This window comes from Podarcis bocagei (genome assembly GCF_964188305.1).
Source record: "Podarcis bocagei genome assembly, chromosome: 8".
NCBI lineage: Eukaryota > Metazoa > Chordata > Lepidosauria > Squamata > Lacertidae > Podarcis > Podarcis bocagei.
The window spans coordinates 89,779,618-89,797,576 of NC_138133.1; the positions used below are offsets into that span (position 1 = coordinate 89,779,618).

Consider the following 17,959-nt stretch of genomic DNA (forward strand, 5'->3'; position numbering starts at 1 on the left):
CACCTTAAAGACCAACTAAGTTAGTTCTTGGTATGAGCTTTCGTGTGCATGCACACTTCTTCAGATACCATTTACACGCACTCCAAAAACCACCACCGGGAAGTGGTAGAGCAGTTGCGGAATGGGAGAGTCCTCACCCACACATGTCCTGAAATGGAAACCCCATTGTGCATGGCTCCCACAGGGGAGCCACAGACAGAATGTGGTTGGTCAAGGGAACCAATGGGAACCATTGCGTCAAGGATTAAACCCTACAAAAATCCGGCGTGGAGTCCCTAAGTTGGATAGGATCTTGCGCGCCTCCTTCCCGTAACTCCTGAAGCCAAGCTGGTGCCAAATGCATTGCTGGGCTTTCCTTTAGACCACAATGGAAAATTTCTTCCAAAGAGCTCACACCCTGTTGCAGATAATTGGGGATTCTAGAGCTGCCTTTGTCCCTTTATAAATAACCTCTCCAAAGGAGAACTTGATCATTCAGAGACAGCTGGAGCAACGACAATGAAGAAGGCGTCTTATCTTCTCTCCTTGTTGGGTGCGGTGATCGTCTGCACACAGATAGGTAAGCTCCTGTCTTGCCCTCCACCTTAACCGAAGCATGAAAGCAGAATGGCGCTTTGGGAAACCGAAGAGAGACAGTCTGCTTTAATAGAATGGCCCTGGCTGCTTTTGCAGGGAAATTAAGGCTGCTGGTTTCCATTCCAAAGTCTGGAGGGGGGGGGGTTGGTTTGCTTTGCATTTTAAGGAGAGCCTAGTTCCTGAATGGCGTAACTGTGAAGGAACAGGAGCGCAGCCTGGGAGTCATTTTGGACTCACAGCTGTCCATGGAGGCACAGGTCAATTCTGTGACCAGGGCGGCTGTTTACCAGCTCCACCTGGTACGCAGGCTGAGACCCTCTCTGCCCACAGACTGTCTCGCCAGAGTGGTGCATGCTCTGGTTATCTCCCGCTTGGACTACTGCAATGCGCTCTGTGTGGGGCTACCCTTGAAGGTGACCCGGAAACTGCAACTAATCCAGAATGCGGCAGCTAGACTGGTGACTGGGGGCGGCCGCCGAGACCACATAACCCCAGTCTTGAAAGACCTACATTGGCTCCCAGTATGTTTCCGAGCACAATTCAAAGTGCTGGTGCTGACCTTTAAAGCCCTAAATGGCCTCGGTCCAGTATATCTGAAGGAGCATCTCCACTCCCATCGTTCTACCCAGACACTGAGGTCCAGCTCCGAGGGCCTTCTGGCGGTTCCCTCATTGCGAGAAGCAAAGTTACATGGAACCAGACAGAGGGCCTTCTCGGTAGTGGCACCCGCCCTGTGGAACGCCTCCCATCAGATGTCAAAGAGATAAACAACTACCTGACATTCAGAAGACATCTGAAGGCAGCCCTGTTCAGGGAAGTTTTTAATGTGTTTGTTGGAAGCCACCCAGAGTGGCTAGGGAAACCCAGCCAGATGGGCGGGGTACAAATAATAAAGTATTATTATTATTATTATTATTATTATTATTATTATTATTATTATTAATTTGCACTTCCCAAAACAAGACGTGGACCAGAACACATCTTTCCTTCAAAATTCACCCTTTTCTGAATTTTGCAATGCTGTTCTCTGTCGCATACATTAAGGGGAAATAACACGCAGAAATGTACTCACAAAAATACGTACATTCAAAATTGCATGCAAAAACATTAGGGAAAGTTCACACTTAAACACTGAGGAAATATTGCAAGGGCATTTTTAAAGGCAAATTGTTGCAGAAATGTGGAGAGCTGGGGGGAAATCGGAACTGAAAGAAACCTAAATTCACGAATCTGTTCTTTGCTTCAGTGGGATTTACTTGCAACGGAGCATGCTAAATCCATAAGGAAATCGTGTTGGCATTCATTTCAAACTGGGTCTGTTTTGCTTATTCCTGAAAGCGTGGGGTGGAGGAGACTGGAAGAGGACTGGCTGAGCCTCCGAAAGAATAAGCCAACCTTTGATTGGCAACACTTCAAAGGCTGTTTGCTGTTTACTGGGCCAAGAATTTCTTGCATTGACCTATCACAAATGCTGACCTGGTTTTGACTAACCGCTTTCACCACGATCCAATTCCTTTGCAGTGTGCCTGGGAGGAGTTTGGAGCATCGTTTTGCAAGATGATGCCACCTGCTGGCGCCACATAATATGAAACTGCTATAGAGTTTCAAAAGATGGTTGTGCTATGACGGGGGGGGGGGTAGGCTGGGAGGGCTGGGGGGAGCACCCTGCTGGCTTTTTTAAAAAATAAAAAAATTGCACCCAGCAAGGCCAGCCCTTTGTCATGGCTAAGGTGGAGGTTGCCATTAATCTGATTGGAATTAATTTTATAATAAAATGATTTTAGAATGTTTTATCATTTCATTGTTGTTAGCCACTCTGAGCCCGGCTTCGGCTAGGGAGGGTGGGATATAAATAATATGCATTATTATTATTATTATTATTATTATTATTATTATTATTATTATTAAGCCAAAATAGGGGGAAACACACCCTCAAATCAGTTTACCAAAAATAGAAAACAATGAAGTTATCAGTTGTTGCTTTTTAAAAAGCTAAAAGCTAAAAGCAAGTATTTAAAGTGATTGTGCTGTCCAGGAATTTCCTGCCCCCAAAGTTTTATCTCCCTCTCTCCCTTCGCTTTGCAGCTGATTCGATTATTTGTTTCACTTGCGAAAGACAGCCCTCTAATTGGAAGTGTCTGCAAATGACTATTTGTCCTGACCAGGAAAATGCATGTCTAACAATGAGGGATGTTGACGAAACAGGTTAGTTCTGCGATCAGCTGCTTAGCTGCACATTTGAACGGATCTCAAGACTGGCCTGCCCTCATAGAATCATAGAATAGAATCATAGAATCATAGAGTTGGAAGAGACCACAAGGGCCATCGAGTCCAACCCCCTGCCAAGCAGGAAACACCATCAGAGCACTCCTGACATATGGTTGTCAAACCTCTGCTTAAAGACCTCCAAAGAAGGAGACTCCTTGGCAGCAAATTCCACTGTCGAACAGCTCTTACTGTCAGGAAGTTCTTCCTAATGTTTAGGTGGAATCTTCTTTCTTGTAGTTTGGCTCCATTGCTCCGTGTCCGCTTCTCTGGAGCAGCAGAAAACAACCTTTCTCCCTCCTCTTAAGCAAACAAACAAACAAAAACCCTATGGAAATTCTGTGCAATTTCCACATGCACAGATCCTGGGATGGGTAGAGGGAGGACAGGAATGCAAGTGGCACTGTGGTCTAAACCACCGAGCTTCTTGGGCTTGCCGATTGGAAGGTCGGCGGTTTGAATCCCCACGACACGGTGAGCTCCCGTTGCTCAGTCCCTGATCCTGCCAACCTAGCAGTTCGAAAGCAAGTAGATAAAAAAGGTACCACTGGGTTAAATTAGTGAAATGTATAAAATTAGTGAAATATATAAACTTGAAAAGTACAAAATAAAAATACATAATGAAAAATAAAAAATATTATCATCATCATCATCAGTGCTTATTCTAATTTTATCAGGGTTATTCTAATTTTCCTACTCTTATTGAAAAGCACTGATGATGATGATTGAATAGGACATCCTTATTTTCATCAGGGGACGCGGGTGGTGCTGTGGTCTAAACCACAGAGCCTAGGGCTTGCCGATTGGAAGTTTGGCTGTTCGAATCCCCACAACAGGGTGAGCTCCCGTTGTTCGGTCCCTGCTCCTGCCAACCTAGCAGTTCAGAAGCAAGTAGATAAATAGGTACCACTGTGGTGGGAAAGTAAACGGTGTTTCTGTGCACTCTGGTTTCCTTCACAGTGTCCCGTTGCACCAGAAACGGTTTAGTGTACATTTCCAAAATATAAGATAAAAAACAAATAAAATAAAACCTACATGCAGCAACAGTGTTTTGTGTTGTGTAGGCTCCAATGATGTAAGTCATGGGCCCCCAATCATGTTAAGTTAGAGCTTAATCATTATTTCACTATTAATATACTTCTTAATTGTATTTCACTGGTTCGATGGCACTCTGGCGGGAAGGTAAACAGCATTTCCGTGCGCTGCTCTGGTTCGCCAGAAGTGGCTTAGTCATGCTGGCCACATGACCCAGAAAAACTGTCTGTGGACAAATGCCGGCTCCCTTGGCTAGTAAAGCGAGATGAGCTCCGCAACCCTAGAGTCATTTGCGACTGGACTTAACTGTCAGGGGTCCTTTACCTTTTTTATTATTATTAATATACTTCTTCTTAATTGTATTTCAGTTCAGCAATTATAATGATAAAATACATACTTCGTTACGTGCAAATGGCTTTAGATACCTATTAGGTCCATAAATTACCAGCTGGCATATATTCAACACAAAAAACAGTGACCATTTGTTGACGACAAAGGACAGCTGGACATATAAAGGGCCCCATTACCTTCGGTAGCTGAGGGCCTCATCAAACCTAAATCCGGCCCTGGCCACCACCACCCCAGTCATGCTGCCCTCGGGACAAATCTTCATTACAACGGCAATTATTTATCTAGGATCATCAATGCACTTTTACAGACTAACATAGGCAGTCAAAAACTCAAATGAACCACAACCAAAACACCTAGGTCCCTGCTGCAAGGAGCTTACAAGCTAAGTTCTGGCAGTTGTGGAGACAGCAGAGAATGAATATGTCGGTATCTGTAATTAGGCTTGGATTCTGTATTGGGCGAGAGCTTCATATGTGCTTTTTTTTAAATTTCCTTCCTGCCTCAAGGTGACGATGCCAAGGTTCTCATCACCAAGAAGTGTGGCCAGGCATGTCCCACCGAAAGCAATAATTCAAGCAGCGCACCCAAGTCGGTCTTCTGCTGCAAACACAACTGGTGCAACCTGTGGCCCCCAAAATAAAAAGTGTCTGGTCCACGCTGAGTGGAAGGGCCAGTCTGGAATGCCCTTGAAGTAAGCTGCATTCTCTATGGGCTCAGCCATTGTGTTCTGCAAAGAAAGTATAATGATCCCTTTTGGCTACATTTTGACCCTGCAACACCAGGCAAGCATTGGCCTCCTCCAGGCACCCTGTTTATTCAATTTTTTTTCTTTACATGAAAGGTTCTGCATTTTTTAAGCAAAAGAAATGAAAGAAGAAAAATAAAATCGCATATTCCTGCAACAATTGTTAGCAATTTCTTAACCTACTGCGTTTTGTATCGACGAGTTTCAAATTTTGTTATATTTGTCCATGCAAAGTCTATGTCAGGGTCTCCGGCTGTTTTGGGGGACTACAATTCCCATCATCCCTGACCACTGGTCCTGCTAGCTAGGGATGATGGGAGTTGTAGTCCGGAAACAGCTGGACACCAGAGCTTGGGAAACCCTGGTCTATGTCTATAAGCGACCTGCTCTTAAGTGGCGAATCGTCAATCCATTGAATAAATGGAGCCATTTGTGTGCCGAGACCCCGCAGCCACCCCCTCGTTGGGAAATAACTCACACAAGGACACGGATATTAGGTTTATGTTATTGGGCAAATTTGGCCACAACTTTAATGAATTACAGAATGTGAGCGGTATTGGCTTAGGCATTGATTGGACCCCACTATATCTGACTCCTGCCTGTTGTGCAGGGAGTCCGGTAAGGGTAAACCACCAGAAGCGGGAGCCCCGTCGGTGCAGACCAACTCAAGCTCCCCCTGGTGTTCCTGTCGGGGTCATATCATGGCCCTAGCCCCCAACCCGGGCTTCGGACAAGATCTACACCCCCAGATTCCTTTAATGGAATACCCTTAAGTTTGGAGGGGCAGGTGATGGCCACACCTCCCCTCTGTTAGGATATTTCCGTTCCACCTTAAAAGGGAGCAGGCTGTGAGTCACAGAGTCTGCGTATTTCCTGTTCACAGGATGTTTATGTTTTCTGTTGCTTTCGTTTTCTCTCTCTGTCGGAGACACTGACGCAGGCAGTCATGTCTTTCTTTGTTCTGATCAACTCTGAATAAAACTTGTAAATAGTGCTCTCCTGAGTGCAACTTTTGGCTGTGCACTAACTGCTGATAAAGAGTGTGCATCGGCTCTAGAATGTTCTGGAGCTCATGTCGCTAATTGCTGATACTGCGTGTCTACGGGAGGTCGATGGATCGTCCGGCAGCCGGCTTGGGGGCCATGATGGACTCTATCTCCCTGGCAGTATCCCAACACCCTCCCCCATCACAAGGTCAAACACTGCCTAACAGCAACCCTAACAAAGTTGTGACGATTGCTACGAGGGAGGCGGAAACCAAATGGCCAGTGCCAATTTGCCAAGTGGGAAAAATTCCTACCAGGCCCCTTGGACAATCAAGGTGACCAACCAAGGTCCATAGCAAGGCCAGTGCCTAAAACCTGCAAAATAGGGAGGGAGGGTGATTGAGGAAGCAAGCCAAAGAGGAAGCCCTCCAGTTCGCTCCTTGGTTTAAACGGTCCCGGCCACGCCTCCCCCAGGCAATGGGGGACAAATTCCCCCACCCCCGGTGGTAAGTGGGTGGCCACGCGGTGCATCGCAACTCCTCCCCGCGGGAAAGTGGAGTGGATATGTTGTGGATTCATGATGGTTTGTACTCAGTGATGGTACCTGGCAAGGGGCTTATACATTGTTATGGGGATTCTAAGGCCTTGAATATAGAATAAATGTTGATAATTGCACAAGGTAAACACACATACGTACAGTAAACCATACGTCTAAAATAGTATCGGAGAGCAATCCAAAGCCATCTTGGCTCTCAATATTTCCTCTGCCTCCTTAATCCCCCTTGCCTGAGAGCAGGTAGGACGAGAGCAATCAGGAGAAGTCCCTGAAGGATTTCCTCTCCTATATCTATGAACCTCCTTCGTATTAATTGTCATTGTTTGCCCAGATGCTCTGCATTGAGGGATGTCTGACGGGCATCCCAACTGTCTTATCAAATGCTAACGTTTTGTGTAAACTGTGTCTGGAACAATGTAAAACTTGCTAAATCCTCAGGAGTATCACACCTTGGCCAGCCTAAGCCACAGTAACCCCACCTTCTGTGTGATGTAATTTCTGACTGTTTTAGATGTGCTTCTACTCCACTTCCAAAATGCAAAACCCTTAAAAGAGATGTTTCTTCTGGGTTCTGGGTCTGTCTTCCCTCCTTGCTAAGAGGCGAAGGAACTCTGTTGCAACAGAAAAATAAAGATCTGCCTTGCTTTCACTGCATCCTGCCTCCATCCCTTTATCTCTGACTGATTGTGGACTTAGGGGACTCAGTCTGTTATGGAAAAATCTAGGTGTGAGGCTGCTCAGTCACCCAGCTCATCGGGCAGAGCCCACAGGTCCCTACAGAATAAAGTAAGGAGCAAATAGCTGTAGACCAAAGTTTATTGCGCAACAGGTTCAAAGAGGAATTTTGAACCCCGAGGATGGGGTGACAAGGACTTTTAAATCTTTCCCACCATATCCCAGAATACAATTCGTACAGCATCATTGCTACATCACTGACATGTCACAAAAGGGGAGGGGTAGGCAGGGGTTACACTAGTTTAACCTTGGCAAACATGTCCAGACAAGTCCTTGGTACAAGATTAGCATAAGCAGACATGGCAGGGCAAGACCCAGGTATGAGATTAGCATAGGCAAACACCTCTGAAGTCCCACTACCCAAAAGTACAATAGAACTTCCTTTGCATGTCTGGACCCCTTGGCAAGTCTGCTGGTGGGATTAGGCTTTCCTTGGCCAACAACCAGCTCAGCAATTGTCACCTCTGGGAACTTCCTGGAGTCCCTTTTCAAGGGGAAAAATAGCTTTGGAATGAAGGAAACTGTCAAAGGAGTTGATTTTATATTATTTTTAAAGCTAGGTAACTTCCCTGAGCTGTCAAGTCAAAAGGATACATTTATGCATAATATTTGTAACATTTAACAACTTTAAAGATGTGCCCCCCCTCCCTGTAATTTCTGTAACACAGTCCCTTGGGGAGTTGGGCAGCAAAAGCCAACCACCCCTATTTTTTTCTATATCAACAGGATCTGTCCTTAAATACTGAGTGCGCTTGCAACAATTTTGGGGTGGACGTGCCACTTCATTTCCAATCTGCACTTGCCCCGCAACTTTCTGCTGACATCCTGTAACTTTCCACACTGCAAAGCTTGTGCCGCTTTTGTTGTTCTCCCCTACAAAAGTGCCCTGGCAGGTGGCAATCGTGAAACAACACTGGGGGAAGCACTGCAGAAAACACAATAAAACACAATAAAAAATAAACAATAAAAACAATAAAAAATAAAAACAATAAAACACAATGATGTGCAAATGGCAGTAATGCAGTAGTTCGTGGGTCAATGAGATGTTACAGAAAATATACCAACTGAAAATCCCCAGTCTGGAGGAGACGCTTCGCTACTTGTAGGAGGCATTAAATTTATTTTCATGTTTATTCCATAATTCTCAGAAATAATGATGCTGGGGGAGGGGCCCTCTGGTTCTCATTCGAGCACACAGATCCATGTGAAACTGGATCTAATAATACGTAAAAACAGTCTGTTTCTCCCCAGTCATTGAAAGTCCACAAGTCTTTCTGATATCCGAACAATTATTTTTTGGGGGGTTGTTTCCCTTTCAAAAGTACTGGTACTTTCCTCCAGATTTTCTACTTGGAGTTGGGAATGCACATCCCATTGAGAGTAGTGTAGCACCGGCAGACATTCTATTATGTACTGAGTTGAATAGGATCCAAAAGGCAGCAATCTGATTGGTCCTGGAACAATAGGACCCAGAATGCAGCAGTCTGATTGGTCCACAGGAGCCACCCAATCCAACTCCAGGTGGAAGTGAATCCGCAACCTGATTGGCCTACAGGAGAATCCCGGAATTAGCCAATCATGTGGGGCCCATTGTGTAAATAATGTATATAAAGCAGACATTCTGGAGGAACTTTCATTCCTCACTACTATGAGCTGAATAAAAAGCATGAAATCCACTCTCGACTCTGAGTATATTTCATTCACACTGATATTGATTTCTGATATATGGCCACCTTTGATTGCGGGGAGATTGGCTCCCTATACCCCAAGCTAATCTGGAATCGATTTGGGGACTAGATCCTAGATACTTGCCATCCATGCCTTATTTTTTTACTCTGCTCCATGACTGCTCGCAATTTGCTGGTAAAAGTTAGGGCCAAGGAGCCTTTGACCATTCAGATGTTGCTGACTACATCTCCCATCATCCGTACCTGTGATGGGATGATGAGCTGCTTGTGCGTAAAATCCTAGTCCCTCAGAGTTTGGTCAAATCCGCAAACCTCTGTCTGTGACGGAGCGCCTTAAGCATGGCTCCGTCAGTCCCTGGCAGATTCCGACAGTGGTTGCTTTCGGAATCGTTTCCAACATAAAAGCTCCTTAACGGAAACGCGTCTTCTGGACTCTCAGCGTGACAGTTTCCGGCGAGGAGTGGGTGTCCCTATAGGAGGTCCTGAAACCTCCCCACTGTCCTTGCTGGAAGTGTCTCTGAGCCATCCCTCCTGCTCACTTTCCCTCGGAGCCCCTCCTCTCCCCCTGCTGGTTCCCTCTTCAGCTGCTGAGTCTCTCCCAACCTGCGTGAGCCCTTCCACCTCCTGTCCTTCCGATGGCAGTTCCCTGACATCCACCTCCCCTCCAGGGCCCCCTTCACCCCCTCCCGTTCCCTCCTCTATGGGCGGTGAGGAGGCAAAACCCCGGAAAGAACCTCCTTCATCTTCCGACGTCTCGAACATTTCCCTCCACCGGTTGCTGTTCCTGCTCTCTAAGTACTCCTCCTCATCGGAGTCTATCCCTCCTTCCGATGGCAGTTCCCTGTCATTGACATAACACCTCAGGTATTGCTGGAGGATACCGTTCGCTCTTTCCTCCTGCCCGTTGGTTTCAGGGTGCCGGGCAGTCGAAAAATTGACCTCTACGTGCAGTAAGCTCATGAGCTTCCTCCAGAACCTGGACGTAAATTGTTTCCCTCTATCTGAGACCACCCTCAAGGGGGCGCCATGCAACCTAAAAATGTGCTCTACAAACAATTTCGCTGTCTCTTCCGCCGTGACTGCATGCGAGCATGCTACAAAGTGGCACATCTTTGTTAATAGGTCTACTACTACCATGATGGCTGTTTTCCCCTTGGACTTCGGCAGATCAGTCATAAAATCTATCGACACTGCCTCCCATGGTCGTTCTGGTGTGGGTAATGGTTCTAATAACCCCGCCGGCGCCCGCCTCTCCCCTTTGGCTCGCTGGCATTGGTCACACCCTCTAACATACTCCCGTACATCTTCCCTCACCTTGGGCCACCAAAATTCCCTGGTGACCAACCACATGGTTTTGTGTTGCCCAAAATGCCCCGCTGTGGGGCTGTCGTGCAACTGCTTGAGTACTCTCCCCCTCAATTCTCCTTCGGGTATATACAGTGCCCCCTTGTAATACAATGCCCCATTTCGTTCCTCAAACCCTCCGGGTTTCTCTCCCTCCCTCCTAAGACCTCTGAGTTTGTCCTGGGCGTATTCATCATTCTCTGTTCCCTCTACCAGTTCTCTTTGCCCCACCAATGCCGCCCCACACACCCAGCGGTCCTCTGGGATGACATGTCTCTCTTCGGGTGCTCCCTCCCCCTCCAAATATTCAGGTTTACGTGAAAGAGCATCCGCCCTAACGTTCTCTGGGCCTGGCACATAACAAATTTCAAAGTGGAATTTGGAGAACTCCTGGGCCCATCTCACTTGCCGTTGGTTGAGTACTCGTGCCGTTCTCCAATACTCTAGGTTCTTGTGGTCAGTGCACACTTGCACCTTATGTTGTGCGCCAATTAATAGGTGCCTCCATCTTCGGAACGCTTCGTGAATGGCGAGTAGTTCTCGGTCATACACCGTGTAGTTCCTCTCGGATTTGTTCAGCTTTTGCGAGAAAAAGGCACACGGTCTCCACTCCGACTTCTCCTTCCCAGGCTGCAGAAGCACCGCCCCTACCACCCGGTCTGATGCGTCCGTCTCTACTCTCATCGGTTTTTGTAAAGCCACATGTAGGAGCTGTTCTTCAGAAGCGAACGCCCTTTTCAGTTCCTCGAATGCTCGCTCCGCCTCCGCCGTCCAAACAAATTTCCTCTTACTACTGAGACAGTCAGTAATGGGAGCCGTCAAGTGGGCAAAGTTTCTGATGAACTTCCGATAGAAGTTTCCAAACCCTAGGAATCTCTGCACATCCTTCTTCGTTTTCGGTGTCTTCCATTCCAGCACCGCTTGGACCTTGCCTGGATCCATGGCCAATCCCTTGTCTGACAAGCGGTACCCCAGGAATTCCACCTCCTTGGTATGAAACTGACACTTCTCCAGTTTCACCCACAGTTGATTCGCTTGCAGTTTGCCCAACACTTCCCTGACGTCTCTTACATGCTGCTCCTCATTCTCTGAATATACCAACACGTCATCTAAGAATGCCACGCAATTCTTGTAAAGCAAAGGTCCCAGGACGTGGTTCATAAACGATTGAAAACACGCTGAGCCTGCTTGCAGACCAAAGGGCATAACGAGATATTCGAATGCCCCCAAAGGGGTGAACATGGTGGTTTTCCATTCATCCCCTTTCCTCATTCGTATCAGGTTGTACGCCCCCCTCAGGTCCAGTTTGGTAAAAATCTTTCCCTTCCTGACCCTTGTCAAGATGTCATCAATTCTAGGCATAGGGAAAGCCACTGGTTCTGACACTGCATTTAATGCCCTAAAGTCCACCACAAGTCTCGGTTTGTCCGTGTTTTTTTAATCCACAAAAAACACTGGGCTGCCACCCACCGCTCTGGACTCTCGGATAAAACCCCTCTTCAGATTTTTGTCAATGAACTCCCTCAACTCCTGCATCTCCCTGTCTGACATGGTGTACAGCTTGCCTACTGGGAGTTGAGCCCCAGGGAGTAAATTGATTTGACAGTCAAAGGGTCTATGCGGAGGTAGTTTGTCAGCTTCCCTTTCGCTGAAGACGTTGCTCAGGTCGGCGTATTGTTGGGGCACCTTCCCCTTGTCCGCTACTTCCGTCCCTGCTAGAGTGGCCTTGGCCCCTTCCAGAGCTTTCTCCTCTTTGCAGTGCTCTAGACAATGTGCTGACCCAAAGGAGACCACTCTCTGATGCCAGCCTACTAGCGGATCATGTAACGCTAGCCAGCTCATCCCCAAAATAATGGGAGCTCCTCCCAAGGTGGCCACGTTGAACGCTATTAGCTCAGTGTGCCTTGCCACCCTCATTATCATTGGGACGGTCTGTTGGCTGACTTCTCCTCCCAACAGCTCCCTCCCATCGATCGTGGTCACCTGCAAAGGGTAGCTCAAAGGGATAGTCTGTATCTGGTGTTCAGCTGCAAACTCCTTGCTCATGAAATTACAGGAGCTGCCTGAGTCCAATAGCGCCTTTATCTTTAGTGGGTGTCCGTTTGGCAGCTCTAGCAACACCTCTATCACTAGGGCGGGTCTAGGAGGTTCCGGCGTGGGCACTTTCACTGCTCTTTGGCCTGGCTGCTGTACCCCGACGGTGGCAGCCAGGCGTTGGCTTTTACTTGCTGCTGGCGCTCTTCCTCTCTCTCCCCAACAGCTCCCGCCATCCCTTGCCATTCCTTTCTTTGGGGGCAGACTCTGGCAAAGTGACCTGGCTGTTGGCAGAGATAACATTTCTTGGCGCCTTTCCCCTCCTTCTTTCCCCCTTCACTGGGCTTTGAAACTGTGCGCGCGCACGCTGTTCCAATTTCCATCGGCTCTCCTGGCGGGAAAGGTGGCTCTGGAATCTCTGGAATGCGAAACTCCCTCCAACGTTCCCCCTTCCCTTCCCGCCTCTCCAAGGCTCTCGCCTCCTGGCGTTCTCCTATGGTCAGCGCGGATTTGGTCAGCTGGTCCATAGACTCCGCCCTGGGCGCCCGGGAAAGTTCGTCTTTCACAGCCAAAGAAAGCCCTTCTTCAAAAAGCATTTGTATGGGTTACGCCGATAGATCCCACCCCAATTTATGGACCAACATGGTAAACTCAGTCCAGTACTCACGGACGGATCGGCTCCCCTGTTTACAAGCCATTAACTGTCTGCATACCACTCCCTGCTCAATATCGCTGGAAAACATCAGGTCCATGGCACGAAAGAACTTCATCGTGTCCTTTAGGATGTCATTATTCGCTGCCATCAGGGGCCTAACCCAGTCTTTCGCCCCCCCCCCCTTCGAGATGTCCAATCACAAATGCCACCCGCGATTCCTCGTCTGGAAAGTCATCAAACTGCAGATTAAGGGCATATTGCATCTCTGTCCTAAAGGCATGATAGTTCCTGGGCTCCCCCCCAAACTTCTGCACCAATCCTGGCACCTTTCTGGCGAGCGGGGTGGTTTTTCCCTTTTCTGCATCTTGAGCCCTCCTCTCCTCGAGCCTCGCCATCTGCAGCGCTAGCTGGACCTCCAACATCCTGTACCTTTCTTCCAGGCTTGGACCCGCTCCAGCTCCTCCTGCTTCTCCGGTTCCGGCTGGGTTGCTCATGATGCTTTCCCCTGCACAAGCTGCTTTCAAGGACTGTCGGAATGCTGTGATGGGATGATGAGCTGCTTGTGCGTAAAATCCTAGTCCCTCAGAGTTTGGTCAAGTCCGCAAACCTCTGTCTGTGACGGAGCGCCTTAAGCATGGCTCCGTCAGTCGCTGGCAGATTCCGACAGTGGTTGCTTTCGGAATCGTTTCCAACATAAAAGCTCCTTAACGGAAACGCGTCTTCTGGACTCTCAGCGTGACAGTTTCCGGCGAGGAGTGGGTGTCCCTATAGGAGGTCCTGAAACCTCCCCACTGTCCTTGCTGGAAGTGTCTCTGAGCCATCCCTCCTGCTCACTTTCCCTCGGAGCCCCTCCTCTCCCCCTGCTGGTTCCCTCTTCAGCTGCTGAGTCTCTCCCAACCTGCGTGAGCCCTTCCACCTCCTGTCCTTCCGATGGCAGTTCCCTGACATCCACCTCCCCTCCAGGGCCCCCTTCACCCCCTCCCGTTCCCTCCTCTATGGGCGGTGAGGAGGCAAAACCCCGGAAAGAACCTCCTTCATCTTCCGACGTCTCGAACATTTCCCTCCACCGGTTGCTGTTCCTGCTCTCTAAGTACTCCTCCTCATCGGAGTCTATCCCTCCTTCCAACTCCGAGTCCGTGAATCCTTCCAACTCCTCCTCCTCGTCGGTGGGGCCAAAGTATTCCCTCCGGAACCTCGCTACAGGCTGAGGTTTCCTTGGGAACCTTTGATGGAACGTTTCTATTAAGACCTCGTCATTGACATCCTCTGCCATTACCCAGGTGTTTTCTGACTCCGGTTCCCCTTCCCACGTTACCAAATACTCCACCTGATCCCCCTTCCACCTGGAGTCAATGATTTCCGCCACATGGCTGCTGTGTTCCCTTTCTTCCATTGCTGGCCCCCATGTGGACCTCCCTTCTCGTTCCCCCTTATACGGTGACAGCAACGACCTGTGGAATACTGGGTGCAATTTCATGTGGTTCGGTAACCGGAGCCTGAAAGCCACTGGGTTGACCTGTTGCATGACCTCAAATGGACCCAATCTTTTGGGTCTTAATTTCTTACAACCCCCTTTGAACGGCAACCCTTGGGTTGACAGCCACACCTGATCCCCGACCCTAATGGTTTCACCTTCCCTTCTGTGTTTGTCTGCCTGTCTCTTATATTCTTCCTTGGCCCTGTCTAAGTTAAGTTGGAGCTGACGATGGATCGCTTCCATTTCTTCTACAAACTGTTCGGCGGCCGGGACGCTCCATCTCTCCCCTCCTCCCCCGGGAAATGCCCTGGGATGACACCCATAATTAGCCAAAAAGGGAAGGGGCTCATCCCTGTGGACACATTCTCCGCATTGTTGTAGGCAAATTCCGCCAACGCCAACTTCTCTACCCAATCATTCTCTCTGTCATTGACATACCAACTAAAGAACAATGGCAAGAGAAGATGATGAACTATGCAGAACTGGCAAAAACGACAGATAGATTGAGAGAAAAAGACAACAGTGACTTTGAAAAAGAATGGGAACCATTTATATTATATTTGCAGAAACAAAGAAAGTCAATAGATTTGATGGCAGGATTTAAATAAACATTCACATTATTAGTATTAGAAAATAGTAAAATATTATAGTGAGAAGACTCCCTGGAAAAGACCCTGATGTAGGGAAAGATGGAGGGCACAAGGAGAAGGGGACGACAGAGGACGAGATGGTGGGACAGTGTTCTTGAAGCTACCAGCATGAGTTTGACCAAACTGCGGGAGACAGTGGAAAACAGGAGTGCCTGGTGTGCTCTGGTCCATGGGGTCATGAAGAGTAGGACATGACTAAACGACTAAACAACAACAAAGCCTTGAAAATAAGGGATCAGCAGCCAAAATAAGGGATTTTGCTTAGCTTATGCACGCCAGGGCTCCCGTCGTCCTGGCGCGAAGAGTTCCATCGCCCCTTTCCCGCCCGAGAGAGACAGAGGAAGAGAGACTCTCACCCGCGAGCCCGGCATGAGGCGGTTGCGGCGCCACGGTGGCCGCTGAAGTGCCTCCCTTCTGCGTCCCTCCCCATCCCCTCCTCTTCCTTCAGGCTGCCTCCTCAGCCGCCTCCAGCTTCCCCTGGCAGTGCGGCGAAAGTCTCGCAAGAGAGGGGCTGCCTGCCCGCCCACCGCCACCTGTCTCCTCACGACGCGCCCTTGAGGGGGAAAAGGGAGAGACAGAGACGCGGCAGCTCATGCGCGCGCTCTCTCTCTCGTGGCAGAGGACCCCGAGCCGCTGCTTGCCTCCCAAGCCGGACGAGCATGAAACCCGGGAAATTTAAAGGACATCATCAATAAGGGACAGCAGCGGAACATGGCGCTGGGATAAGGGAGTTTCCTGCCAAATAAGGGACGGTTGACAGCTATGCTCCCAGCCTGCGATCCTGGCGTGGCCTTCCCCATCTTCCTTCCTCCCTCCCTCCGGCAACGGCGCCGTGGCAAAGGGGTGAGGCTGGGTTGGGCCAGGCGCGGAGGGAGGTGGTGGGCACAAGTGCCCTCTTAGCCCGGGCAGGTCGGGCCCGTGGGAGTGGCAACGTGAAAGCTCGGAAATAATGGGAGAACAGGAGAAGGAAGAGGATCCTCCAGGAGGGCAACAACTGATGGACACAGTGTCTTTAGAAAGCATTCCAGACCCTCCATCTCCCAAAACCCGGCGAGCCTTGAAAGTAGGAGAGCAAAGGGCTCAGAAATATTGATTAAAAAGCAGGTGGTAAGGACTTTTCCTTGCCTTATCTATTCCTGGCAGCCTGCTGTGGGGTTGTTTCCTCTGCCGTCTGACACAAGTCACGGATTCAAATTACAATAAAGGAGATTCCGACTAAACATTAGGAAGAAGTTTCTGGGCAGTGAGAACTGTTCCACAGTGGAAGGGACTTCCTCAGCAGGTCGTGGAATCTCCTTCACTGGAGTTTTTTCAACAGAGGTTGGATGGCCATCTGTCAGGGATTCTTTAGCTGTGATTCCTTCATTGGAGTGGGGGTTGTACTAGATGACCTTTGGGGATCTCTTCCAACTCTGCAATTATTTTTATTATTTATTATTTATTCAACTTATACACCACCCTATGTCCAGAGGTCTCAGGCTGGTTCACAGCAAGACCAAAAGCAATAACCCAATAACCCAATTCTATTATTCTATTCTTCAGTTTATAATATTGTCATGGTTACTGAAACAGAATATTTGAATTTATTATTTCGGTCACAGACCAGTTCCAGCCCACATACAATACCAAGGTAGTCATAGAACATGACAGGGATACATTTGAATTTGCAGTTAGATATAGCAACAGTTTAAAAAATATATAAAATTAAATTAAAACTTAGTCATTAACATATAACCTAAAATTATAATTTAAAACCTTAATCATTATGATAGCACAGCTTGTTCCCTAAGTTTTATGGCAATTGCACAGAATTTGGCTGCCTTTAACGTGATCTCAGGATCCTTGTCCTCTACCAGGGATTTTAGACATTGAAGTTCAGATTCATTTGGAGACTTTTGGTTCACAGCAAGACCAAAAGCAATAACCCAGTGACCCAATTCTATTATTCTATTCTTCAGTTTATAACATTGTCATGGCTACTGAAACAGAAAATCAATGACGACTGAGGCTGCAGATCTTAAATGGCAAAACTTTATTAACATGCGCTCCAGCTTTACAAATCACAGGCGCGAAAGAGCAGAACAGAGCATCAAATGTGGAGGAAGGTGCAAAGTGGGAGAGACTTTTAAAAACATCCTGTTTGGTACATGTACCTTCCACCTCCATCAGCTGATGACTCCCTTTGCTTCTGCCTTCTCTCCACCCGACAAATGCCAATCCCAGCTTCTGATCTTGTGCCCAGCCAATCAATGGGGCTGGCCTGGTCCAGTTACTATAAGGCTGGTTTATTTTTATTTAATTTATTTGTTAGATTTTTTTAAGATCAAAAGATCTCAGTTCTAATGAAATCCCCAGGAACTGTAGCTTGGCACAGCCTCTGTTTCTGTTTTTAAATTAGAGATCTCACCACCCAAAATACATACACACATTTTTTTAAAAAATAGACTTCTTTGAATGCCTGGGGAAATTAGGAAAAGTGATCGTGGAACCAGCTTGAGCCGGTGCTGCAGACCTGCTCTGAGCTCACCAAGACCTGCGGCTTCTTCCAGCCTTTTGCTCTTCTAACATAAAAGAAAACTCCGGCAGAAAAATAAAAATTGGTTTGTGCAACCAATCTGCCCCCCCCCCTTGGGACTCCCTGCAATAAGGGAAGCAATGGGGAATGATAAAGGAACGTATGAGATGGCATTTGCTTGATGCAATTTCTTGTGATCTCCCCTGTGCCACAAATGCTTAGCAAACACCTGATATTATTTAACTTCCTCCGAAACTTTGTGCAAACTGATTTTGCACGTGGGTTGTCTGGGAATGGCAAAGGTTGTACAAAACCAAACTCTGTGCAAACCAGTCGGAAACCAAACT

General features: G+C 48.0%; 1 protein-coding gene across 1 annotated transcript; it reads left to right on the top strand.

Moving 5' to 3' along the window:
- The first annotated feature begins 258 nt into the window (after nt 1-258).
- Nucleotides 259-5,132, top strand: LOC308593085 (lymphocyte antigen 6E-like). The gene is made up of 3 exons (XM_081205315.1): nt 259-559; nt 2,662-2,781; nt 4,734-5,132. Exons 1-3 carry the CDS (start codon nt 499-501, stop codon nt 4,865-4,867), a joined length of 315 nt encoding a protein of 104 aa, XP_081061441.1. The 5' UTR covers nt 259-498; the 3' UTR covers nt 4,868-5,132.
- The last annotated feature ends 12,827 nt before the right edge of the window (nt 5,133-17,959 follow it).